At 39.4% G+C, this 13,873-nt stretch overlaps 1 protein-coding gene and 1 long non-coding RNA gene across 4 annotated transcripts in view; one reads left to right on the top strand and one right to left on the bottom strand.

The window, feature by feature from the left end:
* Nucleotides 1-1,734: 1,734 nt before the first annotated feature.
* hao2 (hydroxyacid oxidase 2 (long chain)) lies at nt 1,735-13,861 on the bottom strand. 3 transcript variants are annotated; one of them, XM_028021896.1, is made up of 8 exons: nt 13,792-13,861; nt 9,813-9,962; nt 8,285-8,436; nt 6,382-6,665; nt 5,185-5,406; nt 3,397-3,555; nt 2,265-2,334; nt 1,735-2,166 (listed from the first exon to the last, which is right to left on the bottom strand). In XM_028021896.1, exons 1-8 carry the CDS (start codon nt 13,806-13,808, stop codon nt 2,111-2,113), a joined length of 1,110 nt encoding a protein of 369 aa, XP_027877697.1. In that variant the 5' UTR covers nt 13,809-13,861; the 3' UTR covers nt 1,735-2,110. The 3 variants fall into 3 exon arrangements, with proteins under 3 accessions (XP_027877697.1, XP_027877698.1, XP_027877699.1); XM_028021897.1 differs by having other exon boundaries at nt 5,185-5,403; XM_028021898.1 differs by lacking the exon at nt 13,792-13,861 and adding an exon at nt 10,959-11,088.
* LOC114147464 (uncharacterized) overlaps nt 11,245-13,873 on the top strand; it is a 21,845-nt gene continuing 19,216 nt past the window's right edge. Inside the window, exons 1-2 of the long non-coding RNA XR_003596058.1 lie at nt 11,245-11,384; nt 11,590-11,591. This is a non-coding gene — a long non-coding RNA (uncharacterized LOC114147464). The remainder of the gene's footprint in view (nt 11,385-11,589; nt 11,592-13,873) is intronic.

Genomic DNA, 13,873 nt, shown 5'->3' with positions numbered 1-13,873 from the left:
CTTTTAGCTAGTTGCACCTTATACCACAATTTTTTCTTTTGGCCATCAAAATGCAACTGTGCCAGCCAATCTGTTCCTCAAGCCAATCTAACAATTTTCCTAAATTCTGTTTAAGTAATGACCCAGGATAGAGTGGTGGTCGATAAATTACCCCCAGTTAAATGTTAAAACTACAAAACCTATACACTAAACACTCCAAATTCAGCTCTGGTGGCTGTAAAACTTCAAATTGAATAGCATCTGCACAATGTCTTTGGATGTTAACCAAAACCCAGCCAGACCCAAACATGGAGAAGCAGCATTCAGCTTCTATGAACCACAAATCTGGAATAAACTTCCAGAGAACTGCAACACTGCTGAAACACTGACTAAAGCCCCACCTGGTTAGAGTTGCTTTTGGTCCATAATCACTGGAACGTTTTGTGTATTGACGATTTTGATTTACGTAACTGGTTTCTTAATTCGGCGACTGTATGATGTTCTTTTGACTTTTCATTTTTGTATTTTTATGATGTAAAGCACTTTGCCGTGTTTCTGAAATGTGCCATACAAATAAGCTTGATTGATTGACACACAGATGATGAATTCCTTAACAATAGTCTATGTCATCAAATACAACACCAGTTTGAATGTTTTTGACATTATTTACCTGTTAAGAATCTATCTACTCAGAGAAAGACCAATTTTCAATCGATCAGCTTTACCCTAATATGAACCGAGAGGGTTCAAGATTTACCCATCAGACTTGACAAAACCAGCTACCCACACAGGCAACCTAAATATCAACCTGGAGAAAAGCATTACGGTCAGACAACCGATACGGTTTGGCCAGAATAACATGTTTGGAGCCAATGTGAGGATTTCAAACCAAGGAAGACACAATTGGCGGTAGTAGTTGGCGCCATGCATTGAGACCGATTCTCTGCCAGACGTACCTACCGGTGGTGTTCCACAAGATGGAGGGAATCCGCAATGAAGAAAGACTGCCTCCATATTCTTTTACATCATCTCAACTCAGAGGTTGCAAGCTGAAACCTGGACGGGGAGCTCCAACACATCAAAACCAGTTTAGGAAAGACTGACTAATGCCGAGCTTCTGGAACGGCCTTCGAAAAGCCGCATGCTCAACCCGACTAGAAAAGCAAACGATTTCAATAAGCTCTACGGATTCATGAGGTCAAACATCGAGCCAAATGTGTGCCAGAAGCTAGCTGACGGCTAAGAAATGCAAACATTTACCCAGGCATGTCTTGAAGTGTGTTATGTAAATACACATCTATTGAGCTAAGATATAAACCAATTAATCACATGATAAATTAAAACAAGCGCCATCATTTCTCTATTTTCACTTTCTACCAAAAACTGAAAGGCAAAAGTCTTTGATGCTCTGGTCTCAACTTTTTGAAGAACAATTTTGTTTACGGTGACTTTATAGTTCATTTTATTTGTTGTTTCTGTTGTTATATTTATTTATTTAGGATATTTAACATGTCTTCCAGTTCCAGTGTTTAAATTTATGTTTATTGACATTTGAGAATGTGTCCTTGTATTACTCTGCCATTATATTGCTTGAAAATGGTACCAAAACAACAATATTATCGTTTATCGCGATAACGTCTGGGGCAATTTATCGTCCAGCGAAATTTGTTATCGTGACAGGCCTAAATGAAACTGTATATGTGTCTTAAAACAAAAAAGAAATCAGAAAAATTATATAACAAAAGGGACCCAATGTGTTCATCTCAGCAGATATTTATTCAACCACAAGCACTGGCAGCATTTCTCACAAACATTGCACAGTTTAACCAGGAGAAATGTGTTCGATTTTATGATAAGCGCCCACATCCTTTCCGCCACCAAAGCCAAAAACACTTTCATTAATCGATCGCTCAGTCTTCCAGCAACACTCCACTTTCTCACAACATTCTGTCACTCGAACAATGGGGGTGATTACAAGTCGAGTTCCAGGCATAGGCTTCCGTGAACCGTGATTTCCTGGCGCCAGCGGGTTCTGACGTAAACCCGTCCTCGGCGTGTTCGTCGTTACATCTCGGGCTTAAGCTTTGATGCAGGCCAGAATCCTGCTAAAGCGGCGCCGTCGTCGTCGTCGTCAAAGTTTGGAAAACTGAACGAGGCTCCTGTTGATTTCGGCTACGTTTCTGCAACCTGCGTCAGGTCATTTGTGACGGAAAGAAAGGACACCGTGAATGTTGTTATTTCAGCAGTTTCTGTTTGGGCCGCTGAACCTCGAGCATCAGACCGACCTGATAGAGCCATGGAGAGACGGAACTCGTCATTCAGGATCTGGAGAACTTCCCTCACTCCTTCCTCCCCCTGATAAATCACACAAGATATAATTACTGCCTCTCTACCACTGTAACCTGGCTACGGCGGAGTGCTAGAGCCAGACTAAGAAAAAAAATAAATAAATGAAATTACCAGATGAAAGTCATAGTACTACGAGAATAATGTCAAGGGAGAATAAAGTCAAAATAATATGAGAATAGGATCATAATATAACAAGAATAAAGTCGTATGAAAATAAAGTTGAATTAATACAAGAATAAAGTCGTAACAATATGAGGATAAAGTGGTAATATTAGGAGAATAAAGGCAAAGTTGAAATAATACAAGTATAAAGTTATAAACCCATAATATTACAAGAACACAGTTGTAATGTTATGAGGATAAAGTCAAGACTGCTAGAAAAATGTCAGAATATTTTGAGAATCAAATCAAGATTGCGAGCAAAATGTCATATTTTGAAGAAATGATATTACAACAATAAAGTCGTAACATCATGCGCAGTATTATGAAAACAATGTTGTATGAGAATAAAGTCAAAATAATATGAGAAAAGGGGTCGTAAAATTCCAGAATAAAGTCACAATACTTCCAGACAGAAGTCATAGTGTTATGAGAATAAAGTCATGACACTAAAGTTGAAATATTACAAGAATAAAGTTGTAATACCCTAATACTCGGTCTCACTGGGGGATAAAACTTCAGATTACAGTTAAATTATCTAAACCACAGGTGTCAAACTCCAGTCCTGGAGGGCCGCTGTCCTGCAACTTTTAGATGGTCCTCTGCTGCACCACACCTGAATAGAATAATTAGGTTATTAAGGCTCTGGAAAACTGATCTACATAAGGAGGAGGTCATTAAACCATTTCATTCCAGTGTTTTGTACCTGGGGCACATTTAAAAACTGCAGGACTGTGGCCCTTGAGGACTGCCAAGAACAAACATTTTTCATCTTTTGGGCTAAACAAAAGACATGAAAAAAAGAGAAAGAACCCCTGCTGCATTCAAACGTCACGGATCACCGGTTCACCCTAACACAGATTTCTAAATAACCAGTCACACACATTCAGCCTCCCACGGCTGTTGTACCTTGTATGCCAGGCCCCACACGGCTGGTCGGCCGATGAACACACACTTGGCCCCCAAGGCCAGCGCTTTGAGGACGTCGCTTCCTGTCCTGATTCCTCCATCGACGTAAACTTCAATTCTGCCTGCCACCGTCTCCACGATCTCTGCCAGAGCGTCGATCTGTTTGCAAACAACGGGGAAGAAACGTCCGGACAGATATTACCCAACGCTCCACTCACTGATCTGCTGTTCTTTACGGTTCAACCATTTCAGTGTGAGGCCTTTCTCGTCACGTCAGGCATCGACATGTTTCTATGTGCATTGCTTCCAAAACTGTATCATTGACAACACATATTACTTAGTGATGTAATGAATCAAGTGTTTTTCCTTTTGAGAATGAAATTCACTGCAAAAGAGTCCGAAGTGGCTGCTGAAGCTCCTTGTCCTCTCTATGTCATGTGACATCTGCTCTGTGTGCCAATAATAGTTGATCACGAGGGAGACAATAAAGTTTATGTTGATTCAGGCAAAGTGTTACATATATGAAATGTAGGTTTTCTGTGAGATGTTGTTGGTACATAATTCACTGGAACTTACTGGAGGTTGAAAGCTAAATCAACAAGTCCTATAAAAACAAAGCAAACATGCTAACATTAGCCTAGTTTTTTTTCCCCCTCTACAAAATAAAAAACATAAGTAGGAGCAAAGTTTGACTTCATTAAAGACTGCAGATGAATCTTTCAAATGCTTGGAAGGAAATGTCAAATGCATGTGTTATAAAATAAATGCCTGGTCAGGCTAGTCCCATCTTTGAGCATCATATTAAAGGGGCAGTATTATGTATTTTCCAGAGATATAGCGTTATTTTGTAGCAGAATCAAGTAACTCCTTTATAAAAATGCAATATATATCAAATATGACTTACAAGAAATTTGACTTTGTAATGCAACGCCTTGGAATTGGGCGTCTGTCTCTTTAAGAAACCCTCAAAAACATTTTACCAGCGTTGCTCTGAGAAGTAGCTCCTGTAATGAGCTCAGTAGAGCCGCAGTTGCACCAGATGTTTGCTAATTGCTGCTGGCTAGTCTGAAGGAGCTGAGTGGGGTATGTTTTGATGATGGAATAACATTACAGCATGATGTAAAGCTAAAAAAAAAAAAGGTTGATTTGACATGATACGGCCCCTTTAAGGCCTGCCTGCAGACACTTTAATTAGGACAATATATCCATTAAAGTAAAGAAAAAAAACATTACAAACTGAAGTCGTTGGTATGCGATCATGTACAAATGAAAACATACGAGTGTACTGTTTTATTTTACCATTCTATAAACCTGTCAAGTTATCAAGACTATAAACAGCACTGATGCAAATAATTTCAATATATTATCAGACCAGGAGTTTAAGTTTGGATCAGTACTGAAGACAAAAAAAAAAAAATCTAATCCGGATTTTGGGACATCCATAAACTTATTGAATAAAATGGTTTTAGAAGATCTTAAGCTTTTTAAGTGGGATCTTCAAAAGAATGTAAAAATATATATAATAATACAAAAAGTAGTTTTTTTAGTTCTGTCAAAACAGTGTTACAAGCCATCCATTTTCAGTAGGTTTTCTCATTTTATTATAAAATAATATAATTCTATAAAACAACTGAAGCTGCTCACTCTTCTTTTTAAGCAACTCAGTTCTTTAAACGCTTTACAACAGCAAGAACTAATTGCAGTGACTGCACAATCACATTGTGTGACTCTGTTTACGACAAATTCCTTTTTTAAGGTGAAGTTATGAGAAACGTGTTTAGCATGTACCGACGCCGGGCCGCCGTCCAGCTGCCTCCCCCCGTGGTTGGACACGATGATACCCTGGACGCCGTGCTCCACGGCCACCTCGGCGTCTTCCTTGGTCAGGATGCCCTTGATGATGATGGGGAGGCGGGTGATAGACTGCAGCCAGTGGATGTCCTTCCAGCTGATAGACGGGTCCAAGGTGTTGGCCGGTATCCCGTACTCCTCTGGGACGCTCGTCTCCTGCTTATAGCGCGACAAGTACAGCTCCCGTAAAGGTTCACTCGTCAAAAGTCAGCAGTGGTTGATGGGAAACTTTAAACGTCGGGTTAGATTTCAACTTGATTTTTGAGTTGTGTGCATTAGGTTAGGTTATATGAGACTTTGTCAAATAAGCTTTACTTCCTCAAAAGGAAATGATCACCAACAGACAGAAATAAGTAAGAAAAAAAAATCTAATTTACAGACTTTATCTTCTAATATCACATTGGAAACAATTAAAATGGAATCCTTCAAGCTATAGTATGCAACTTTTAGAAAAGAAAATGTTTTTTTACATATTTGTTGCCACAATGTTGTTAAAATATAAGACATATAATCTATGAAAAACTCAAGTTCTTCTGCCTTTGTGCTCCCAGTAGAAATACACCACTATAGTGTAGAAATACACTACTTGATCAGAAACAACCAATCAGAGCCAGGAGGAGGGTTGTAGCGCTGGCAATCATGCTTGTGTATGTGCTCACAGTCTCTCCGTTGCTCTCTGCTATGCTACAGCTTTCCAATGGCAGTGCTCATGCTAATGCTAGTTAACATGGCTACCAATCACATTGGATAAACAGTTTTCCTGAAATGGAAAGTTGTTTATTTCACCATTAGCCCATCTAGCGGCATGTTCACGAATGTGATTGACAGCACTAAGACCCTCCTCCTGGCTCTGATTGGTTGTTTTTGACCAGAAGTGGTGCTTTTCTGCAGATTAAAATTGTAGGATGGGGAGAAAATGGAGGAGCTTGATTTTTTTTATAGATCATCTGTCTCACACTATGCTGCCACAAAATAAATACGTAAAAAAATTTTTTTATAAATGCTACATGCTGCGGCTTTGGGTTGCACAACAGTCCGTCTTGAACCTTCTCCTTTTATATGCGACTCAACAGCTGTTGCACAGTTTCTAACTCGCCAAATCCTCTCCCCTGCTGTGCCGATCCATTCTCTTACCTGGAAAACTCCCTCAAAGTTCTTGACCTTGAGGTGCGGCGGCAGCCTGAACTGGTTGCGGATGTCGTTGCGGCGCTTTCCCGTGTAGGGCACGTCGACCGTGAGGACCAGGGCCTTGTAGCCGAGCGCCTCCACCCGGTGCACCAGCTGCTCGGACAGCTTCCTCTCCCGGTACACGTAGAGCTGGAACCAGCGGTAGCCGCTGGGCGCCGCCGCAACGATCTCCTCCACTGAGCAGGTGGAGTAGGTGCTGGTGATGTAGCAGGTGTTGAAAGCCTCGGTGGCTGTGTGGGGGGGGAATCATTGGTGTGATCAGTGATGGTGGGACTTCTGTTAAAGGTACAAAGGTTTAATATTCACATTTACAGTGCTTGGGAAAGTAGCACAGCACTGTCTGTTGAAAGGAACATAAATACATGGTATTCATGTTTATTTTTACAAATTAAAATTTGGAAAGTGTAACCAGCATTTCTATATCCATAACAACTTAAGTTAAGATAGTGTGTTCACAGGTAATAGAAAAGTCAGGAAGATTGATCATATAACTCCAGTTTTAAAGTCCTAGGCTCAGAGAACAGACTTTAAAATACTTTTGTTAAGTTATTCAGTTATGTATAAGTTAACAAAATACATTAGAGATCTGTTGTCATTGTATCAACTGTACAGATCACTCAGGCCTTCTGGTTCTAGTCTGTCCTTCATCCCCACAACCAAACGTGGAGAATTTTGGATTCCGTTTTTTGAATCTGATCATCACAGACTCAATCCAGTCCGACTGAACTTGAGCCATTCTTCAGAGAAGAATAAGCAAAACGTCAGTCTCTGACTGTCCAAAGCTAAGAGGGAGCAATAAAAACCTGCAGCAAACATTATGTCCCACACAAACAATGAAGTTTGTGGTTCTAAATGGAAAAAATATGTAAAAATTCAAAGGGCATGACTACTTTTGCGAGGTACTGTAGATGAAAAATTATAATTAGGATCAATATTTAGCACCGTTGCTTAATAATTCCCCCTCTAACCCTTTGAATTATTTTTTGTGGCCATATTAAAGACAGATTGGGGTAGATTGAGTATCTGATTGATTCTTTGAATAAATGAATTAATGATTCTTGTGAAGCTGCTGGTTCAGCTTGCAACACTTCCCCCTAGTGTTCGGTTTGAGTACTACCGCTGTTGCTGAATTAAGGATTTCTGCAACAAGAGAAGTGGACTTCATTGACTTTTCTACAAAATGCCAACATGTGCTGTCAGTTGGTGCGATATAAATAAACTGAACTGAAGTGAGTCGAACAGAGAGTCCCCCCACCCAAACCTGAAATCCTAAGAATTGAACACGTATGAAAAGAGATTAAATATATGAATAACTAAACAGACTAAACACATTTCACTACATAAGGCAGCTGTGTTCACAAATAGTTTTCCAGATTTTCTTAATGAGCGTTTCGCTGAATAGTCTCCCGTTCGGTATCTATCAAAGCGATTCGGTCCGGCCTCAGCAATGTTGTGGTTTGGCGTCTGCATGAGCCCTGTCCGAGCTCTTATGCTTTCTATTCAGATGTGTGTTTTCTGCATCAGCGGCGTGATTTAGGATCATTGTCATTCGGAATAAGGAAGACATTGACTATTTTACTCTCATTAGCTGGTGTTTTATAGCGTTAGTAAATCTTCCAGTGCATAATCGAGTTCATGTTTTAGTCATTTCTCCTCCGAGATCCTCCAAATGTGTGGCCAAAATGCAACTTCAATTTACGACGGAGTATCTGATGTACAAAGCAAAAAAATTAAGTAGAAATAAAAAAAAAAGCATTACAAAGACTTTCTATGGAGGTAAAAGTTGAAGACATCAAAAGGAGGATAAAACTTTCGCTCATTACGACACACAGAGACGAACGTGACTCACCGCGAGCTGTAGCCACCTCGCCTTCATGCCAGGCCAGGCAGTGGAAGGCTGTCGGCGCAATGCCGACGGGAAAGCTTATTTCTGTCCCCTGCACCGTGGTGCACGTGTCACTTACTGACACGTCCCGGAGGATGCGAGGCCTCAAACGGATCCTGGAGGACAGACATGAATAATTCAGTGGGATTGATTGGTTCTCTAAGAAGGAAAACTCTTCAAGGAGGCTTGGAAGGCCCTGATGTTACAGTGGTACATGACAATGTGTGAACAGAAAAAGGACTTCTTTTGGAGAAAAAAAATGGGGCGGAAAATCCATAGAATACTGTTAAAAAGTCTGAAATCAAACCACCAAACCTTTTTAACCATAGTGTTTACAGACATGGACAAAACTGCTGGTAGTCCTCTGTGGATGATTTAAAAACCCACAATGGTCACTGAAACACCTAGAAAAGACTAAAGTAATTATGATAAAACTTACTGAAGTTTATCTATTATTACTGAAATTAACCAATGAAAATCATTGGTCAAATGTGCTTCAACAGAATTATATACATTAAAAAAAAAAAATGAAACAGGCCTAGACGAATATAATGATACTTCTAAAAGTATTGGGACAATACCAATACTTTTATTGGTGATGTTCCAATAAAAGTATTGCAACACAGAGTAATCACCGTGCAATCGGAAGATTGTCGGTTCCTCTTGTTGATGAGCTCTGATTTAAATCCATTTAAACATCTGTGCCTTTCCCCCCAAGTTGCCTACTGATCTATGTATAAATTCGTGTGCATTTGCCCTAACAAGTTGACAGTTTCACCTCTAGAATGATGATCACACAGAGATCATCCACTTATACAAGATTATATTTTTTAGGGTTAACGAGTCTAGGAGAGAGACCCAGGCATACCCCAGGTTATCAAGCCAGAACCTTTTCAAAGTCAACATACAGTCCCTTCAACAAAAAAATCCAGAGATCTCCATCCAGTGGGGCTGGAAAACTTTCAAACTGTGGAGACCAGGAGGTATCCTGACGCCAGACCACCTTTTTCCAGACACTGCAAGTCTTTGGAAGAATCTCTTGGTAGCCAGTTTTATCCGCATTCTCGTTTTTTCATGTATGATCCAAATGTCTCAATCGTAGGTAGACTGTTAATTTGAGAGCTTTATTTTTGGACTCAGCTCTTTCCTCACGACATCAGATTTTGACTCAAGTCATATGATAGGAAAAACAAAATCACGATTCCTTGTTCCACAGGGAAAGCAACTTCCAAAAACGTTCCTCTGTCCTAACAGTGGGTCTGGCTAAAATGTAGCAACAGGTTAATTATTATACAACTTCCCCTTAACAGAGACTGCTCAGAGAAGTCAAAACAGCACAAAGTCCACGTAAAAACGAGTCTCTAAATGGTCAACAACTCAATATTAAAACTAGTAAGAGATGTACGCCCACACAGATTTTAAATATTGCATCAATGTAAATAAGTAAATAAGTCAAAAGCTGTGCGTACATGACGTGTTATGTCCAGCGTACCTTTTGTAAGCCAGCAGATTGTCGTCTCTGGTGCAGCATTCATCCGCTCCGGCTGCGTAATAATCCCAGGTGGCCTTTGAAAGATGCTCCTTTGCGTACTCCTCAAAGTCCGTTAGGCATACCATGGCCATCTCTGCACAATGAACTTCTCTGTATGAGAAAAACACCAGACAGACAACGTCGCGGCTCGAAACACACACCAATGAGGCGTAACATTACGATCAGGGGTCTTCTGCTGTGTTACCCCATGAAGCTCAGATGTGTACTTCATACATCGTTCTGTCAGAACCAGCAGTAACATAACTTGTTTACTTGCTGTTGGGTCAGACGATGTGGCACACTCTTTGCTCTCCCATCAGTAAGCCTTGATCACTCAATGCCACTGGTCCGTCGCACAATAGCTTAAGTTTGTGGAATTGGGCTGAATTGTCTAGTCGTCACAATCTGATTCTGTGTTGAACTCGCTCAAATCATTTTCTACCTATTGCATTAGCTCTGACAACACAATATTCAACTGAGATTTCACTTTAAATCAAGGCTAAAAAAAAACCCCACCTGTTCAGAGTTGCCTTTGAACTATGATAGATGGAACATTGTCCAACATCTTTGACGTGTGTTGATGATTCTGGTGTTGGCGTTCGTCAAACTGTAATGTTTGTCACTGGTTTCTCAATTGTTGACTTTATGTTGTTTTTAGGACTTTTTATTTGTGTGCTTTTATGATGTACAAACTTTGAACTGGCTTGTTGCTTAAATGTGCTACACAAATAAACTTAACTGACCGACTGATTGATTAACATATCCCACCCATTGACAGGTATGTGATGATGATGAAGAGATAATTTGTTCATTTCACCAGATGTAGTCATAATCAGTGCATGCTATTTACTGTACAATTAGTACAATCATTTCAAAGAAAAACGGTCTTAAACAGATTTTGCATGCAAAAATACAACTCTGTATGATCGCTGTTTATTTTTCGCAGTTTACCTGATCAACACGATCCTTTGTGTTATTGCGAATGTTTTATCTGATTAAGCCAATATATTCATCTCCGGGGACATTGTCTGAGTAAAGGCTGCACAATGCATGTTAAGTCTAATTAAAAAAGGCAAGATATACAAATAAAACTACAGCGAAACTTACCGCAAATGAGCAATATAACCAAAAATCCTCCCTCTTGCCCCACACGGCGCCCACGAAGGACTGACGTTGCAACATCCCGGTTTAGACCGAAGCTCCCCGTCAACCAGCGAGTGCAGCTCAGTCAATCAATAACTGGCCCCGCTGGCCTTCCGCCTTCCCCTTTGACGTGTGAGCAACACACAGCTTTAATTTGAGCCTCCCGTGCCTTTGTTTGCCAGTCCGCGTTACGTTTGGCTCATTCAGGGTGAACTTTCACAGAGGAGCTGTGAAACCCGCTGGGAGAGAAAAGCCACATGGGCGCCCGGGCGCCACCGCTGCTTGTACCGTGTTTACACAAACTGGAAATGTGCTGATGGGGACAAGAGGCGTCCGAAACCCGGCGGCCAGCTGCCGGGTGGAGGCAAACGTTGTTTGTGGTGGTGGTGAGTTAGAAATGAAATGTTTTAAAAAAATTACAAAAATAAAATTCTGCTGAAGCCAAAGCTTCTCTTGCTAACAAGCTAGCACCGCAGAGAAGCTAGCTGTACCAGGAAGTTGGAAAAGACAGAGACTAAAACTTAATTTTATTTGTAAAAAATAGTAGTCAAAAACTCATATTTTTTTCCCAAGTTTTATGTTGGCTATTCTAGAGTGGTTACAGAGTGAAAAAATGAATCTGTTTTAAAGTATATTTTAAATGTGCTGCATGTTTCTGAAATTCATGTTTCATTGCATCAACTGTGGTATTTATAGAAAGACAGATGGGATATTTAAAATATATTTTAAGATATATTCTAGAATATATGAGAAGTCTATTGTAAAGTTATAAGTATACTTAAAGTACCACAAGTTTATGCTTTAATTCAACCAAATTAAAGCATAAATACATAAAAATTATTATTGTATTTTTGTATGTTACCTACATATGCTTTTGATGCATAATAAAATTGTTTCAATAAATGACCCTCTTCATATATAAATGTTTAAAGTATTTATAAGGTGTTATGGAAATAGATTTAATGTATTTAGAATATATTTTATTTTTAATACAAGTTCAAACACTATAAATTTGTTGGAAATAACATCAAAATGTATCATTGTAGAATGAAATAAGCACAAAAAATTCAAATACATTTAAATTCTTCTTAGTGAACATGAAGTCCTTCCATTTTAGCACAGAATGATTAAGTCAATTCACTTTAAATTGAATGTTAATCATATTTGAATTCAACTAAAATTAACTAAGTAATTTCTTTCAAAATGGCACTCATAAAATTTCTGTTACAAAAATGTTGTAAATATAGCTACAATTCTAGATTTTGGTACGCTTAAGTATATTCTTTTCTCCAGTGAACATACTAAGAATGTTTAGGTTTATACGCTAAATTGCCTGTAAACCATTAAATTCAGGTTTTGCCACCACACGTGTATAAACTCCAGTCCATAAAGATTCTATCCCAATTGTAGGTGATGTTACTACAACCTGGAAGCAATTTGGAGCAACTTCAACTCCGAGCGGGGGACACCAGATGACGAGGTCTTTCTGCACAGTCAGTCTTCCAAACTTCCTGTAACCTTCAGATTAGCTCAACGTCAGTCCTTAGAAAGAGTCAAGGAAACACTATCAGTGTTACATGAGACAATAGCAATGCAAATTGTTAGATAAAAAGGTATAAACCCATTTCTGTTGGACTCTAGGACATTGGAGACATGTTGTCCGGAGGGACAAATCTGGCAGCCCAACGAACGAGTTTTGCAGTTGCCCGGACAACAACACCTGCCTGATTGCATCGTGTCAAGTGTAAAGTTTTGGTAAAAAGGGCGAGGCGTTATTTTTCTGATTCAGGCTTTGCGCTGCTCTAGTTCCAAAACAACTAAAGGCTTCATCGTGCCAAGAGATCTTGACTTGACTTGCCTGATTGAGTCCTGACCGCATCTTATAGGACTCTATCAGAGTGGAGATTATTAACCGAGCCAACTCAACTAGCATCAGTGTCTGAACATATTGAGTGTGTGTTTTTATACTGTGTGGTCATGTTGTGGTTGCAAAACCTGAATTTAATGGTTCATAGGCAATTTAGCGTATATACCTAAACATTCTTAGTATGTTCACTACACAGGAGAAAAGAATATACTTAAGAATGTACTTAATTAAGCCCACTCCTAAACCTTGATCAAAGTATTCCCACAGAACAACTATAGCTCCAAAAGGTGGGCCGACTTTACATCAAACCCTACTGATTAACCATGGGACACAATTGTGTGTGAATGTAGATGACTTGATACCTTTGGGACTATTTTAAAAGTTGGGAAATTTTCGCCACCGTTATATTGGCTTATTTATCAACGAGTCCTATAGAATGTAAGCATGTGAGTAAAATAAGAAAGAAGAGTAAATGTAACCGTGGACGCGCTGAGTTTCTTTGCAACTTTTTCAATGGTTTGCTTCCATTAAAAAAAAAAAATTAGTATTCTACCATCTATTTATTACCATTTGCCCTGAATTTTTACTCAAATTAGCTTAAAGACATAGCTAAATGATTTGAATAGCAGATGCCGAATTATACTTGCTGTCAAAACATTTAACATGTCAAACAACCATTTTTGTTTTTTTTTGTTTGTTTTTTAAACATGAGACGAGTTTGAACTTACCAAGAAACTTTAGTTGGATAAAACTAAAATGTTATTTGCTTATTAAAACTATAAAGAAACTCTCGGGACAAACCACACATGCAGTCCACATTTTTAAAAAGCAATTTGTTACATAAAAAGTATGACTCTGGGCCCTGCCGACACCTCAGTATTTTATCATGCAGTAGGTAGAGAGCTTGTAGTTTTGGTGCGCCTTACTCACTGATGACAGTTGCACATCCTCACTTAGTAGAACTCCTTCCCTCCTGCCAGACTCGTAACATGTGTACCGCCTGCAGCAAGCA

The sequence above is a fragment of the Xiphophorus couchianus genome, chromosome 7, assembly GCF_001444195.1.
Source record: "Xiphophorus couchianus chromosome 7, X_couchianus-1.0, whole genome shotgun sequence".
NCBI classification, from domain to species: domain Eukaryota; kingdom Metazoa; phylum Chordata; class Actinopteri; order Cyprinodontiformes; family Poeciliidae; genus Xiphophorus; species Xiphophorus couchianus.
The sequence above is the reverse complement of the archived record's forward strand: the minus strand, read 5'-3'. Positions and strand labels throughout refer to the sequence as shown.

Excerpts from the sequence above, each read along its gene's own strand:
- hao2 (XM_028021896.1), bottom strand. Across the intron at positions 6,666-8,284 it reads CGAGGTGGCTACAGCTCGCG|CCACCGAGGCTTTCAACACC; the intron begins GTGAGTCACGTT and ends CCCCCCACACAG. Across the intron at positions 5,407-6,381 it reads ACTTTGAGGGAGTTTTCCAG|CAGGAGACGAGCGTCCCAGA; the intron begins GTAAGAGAATGG and ends TCGCGCTATAAG.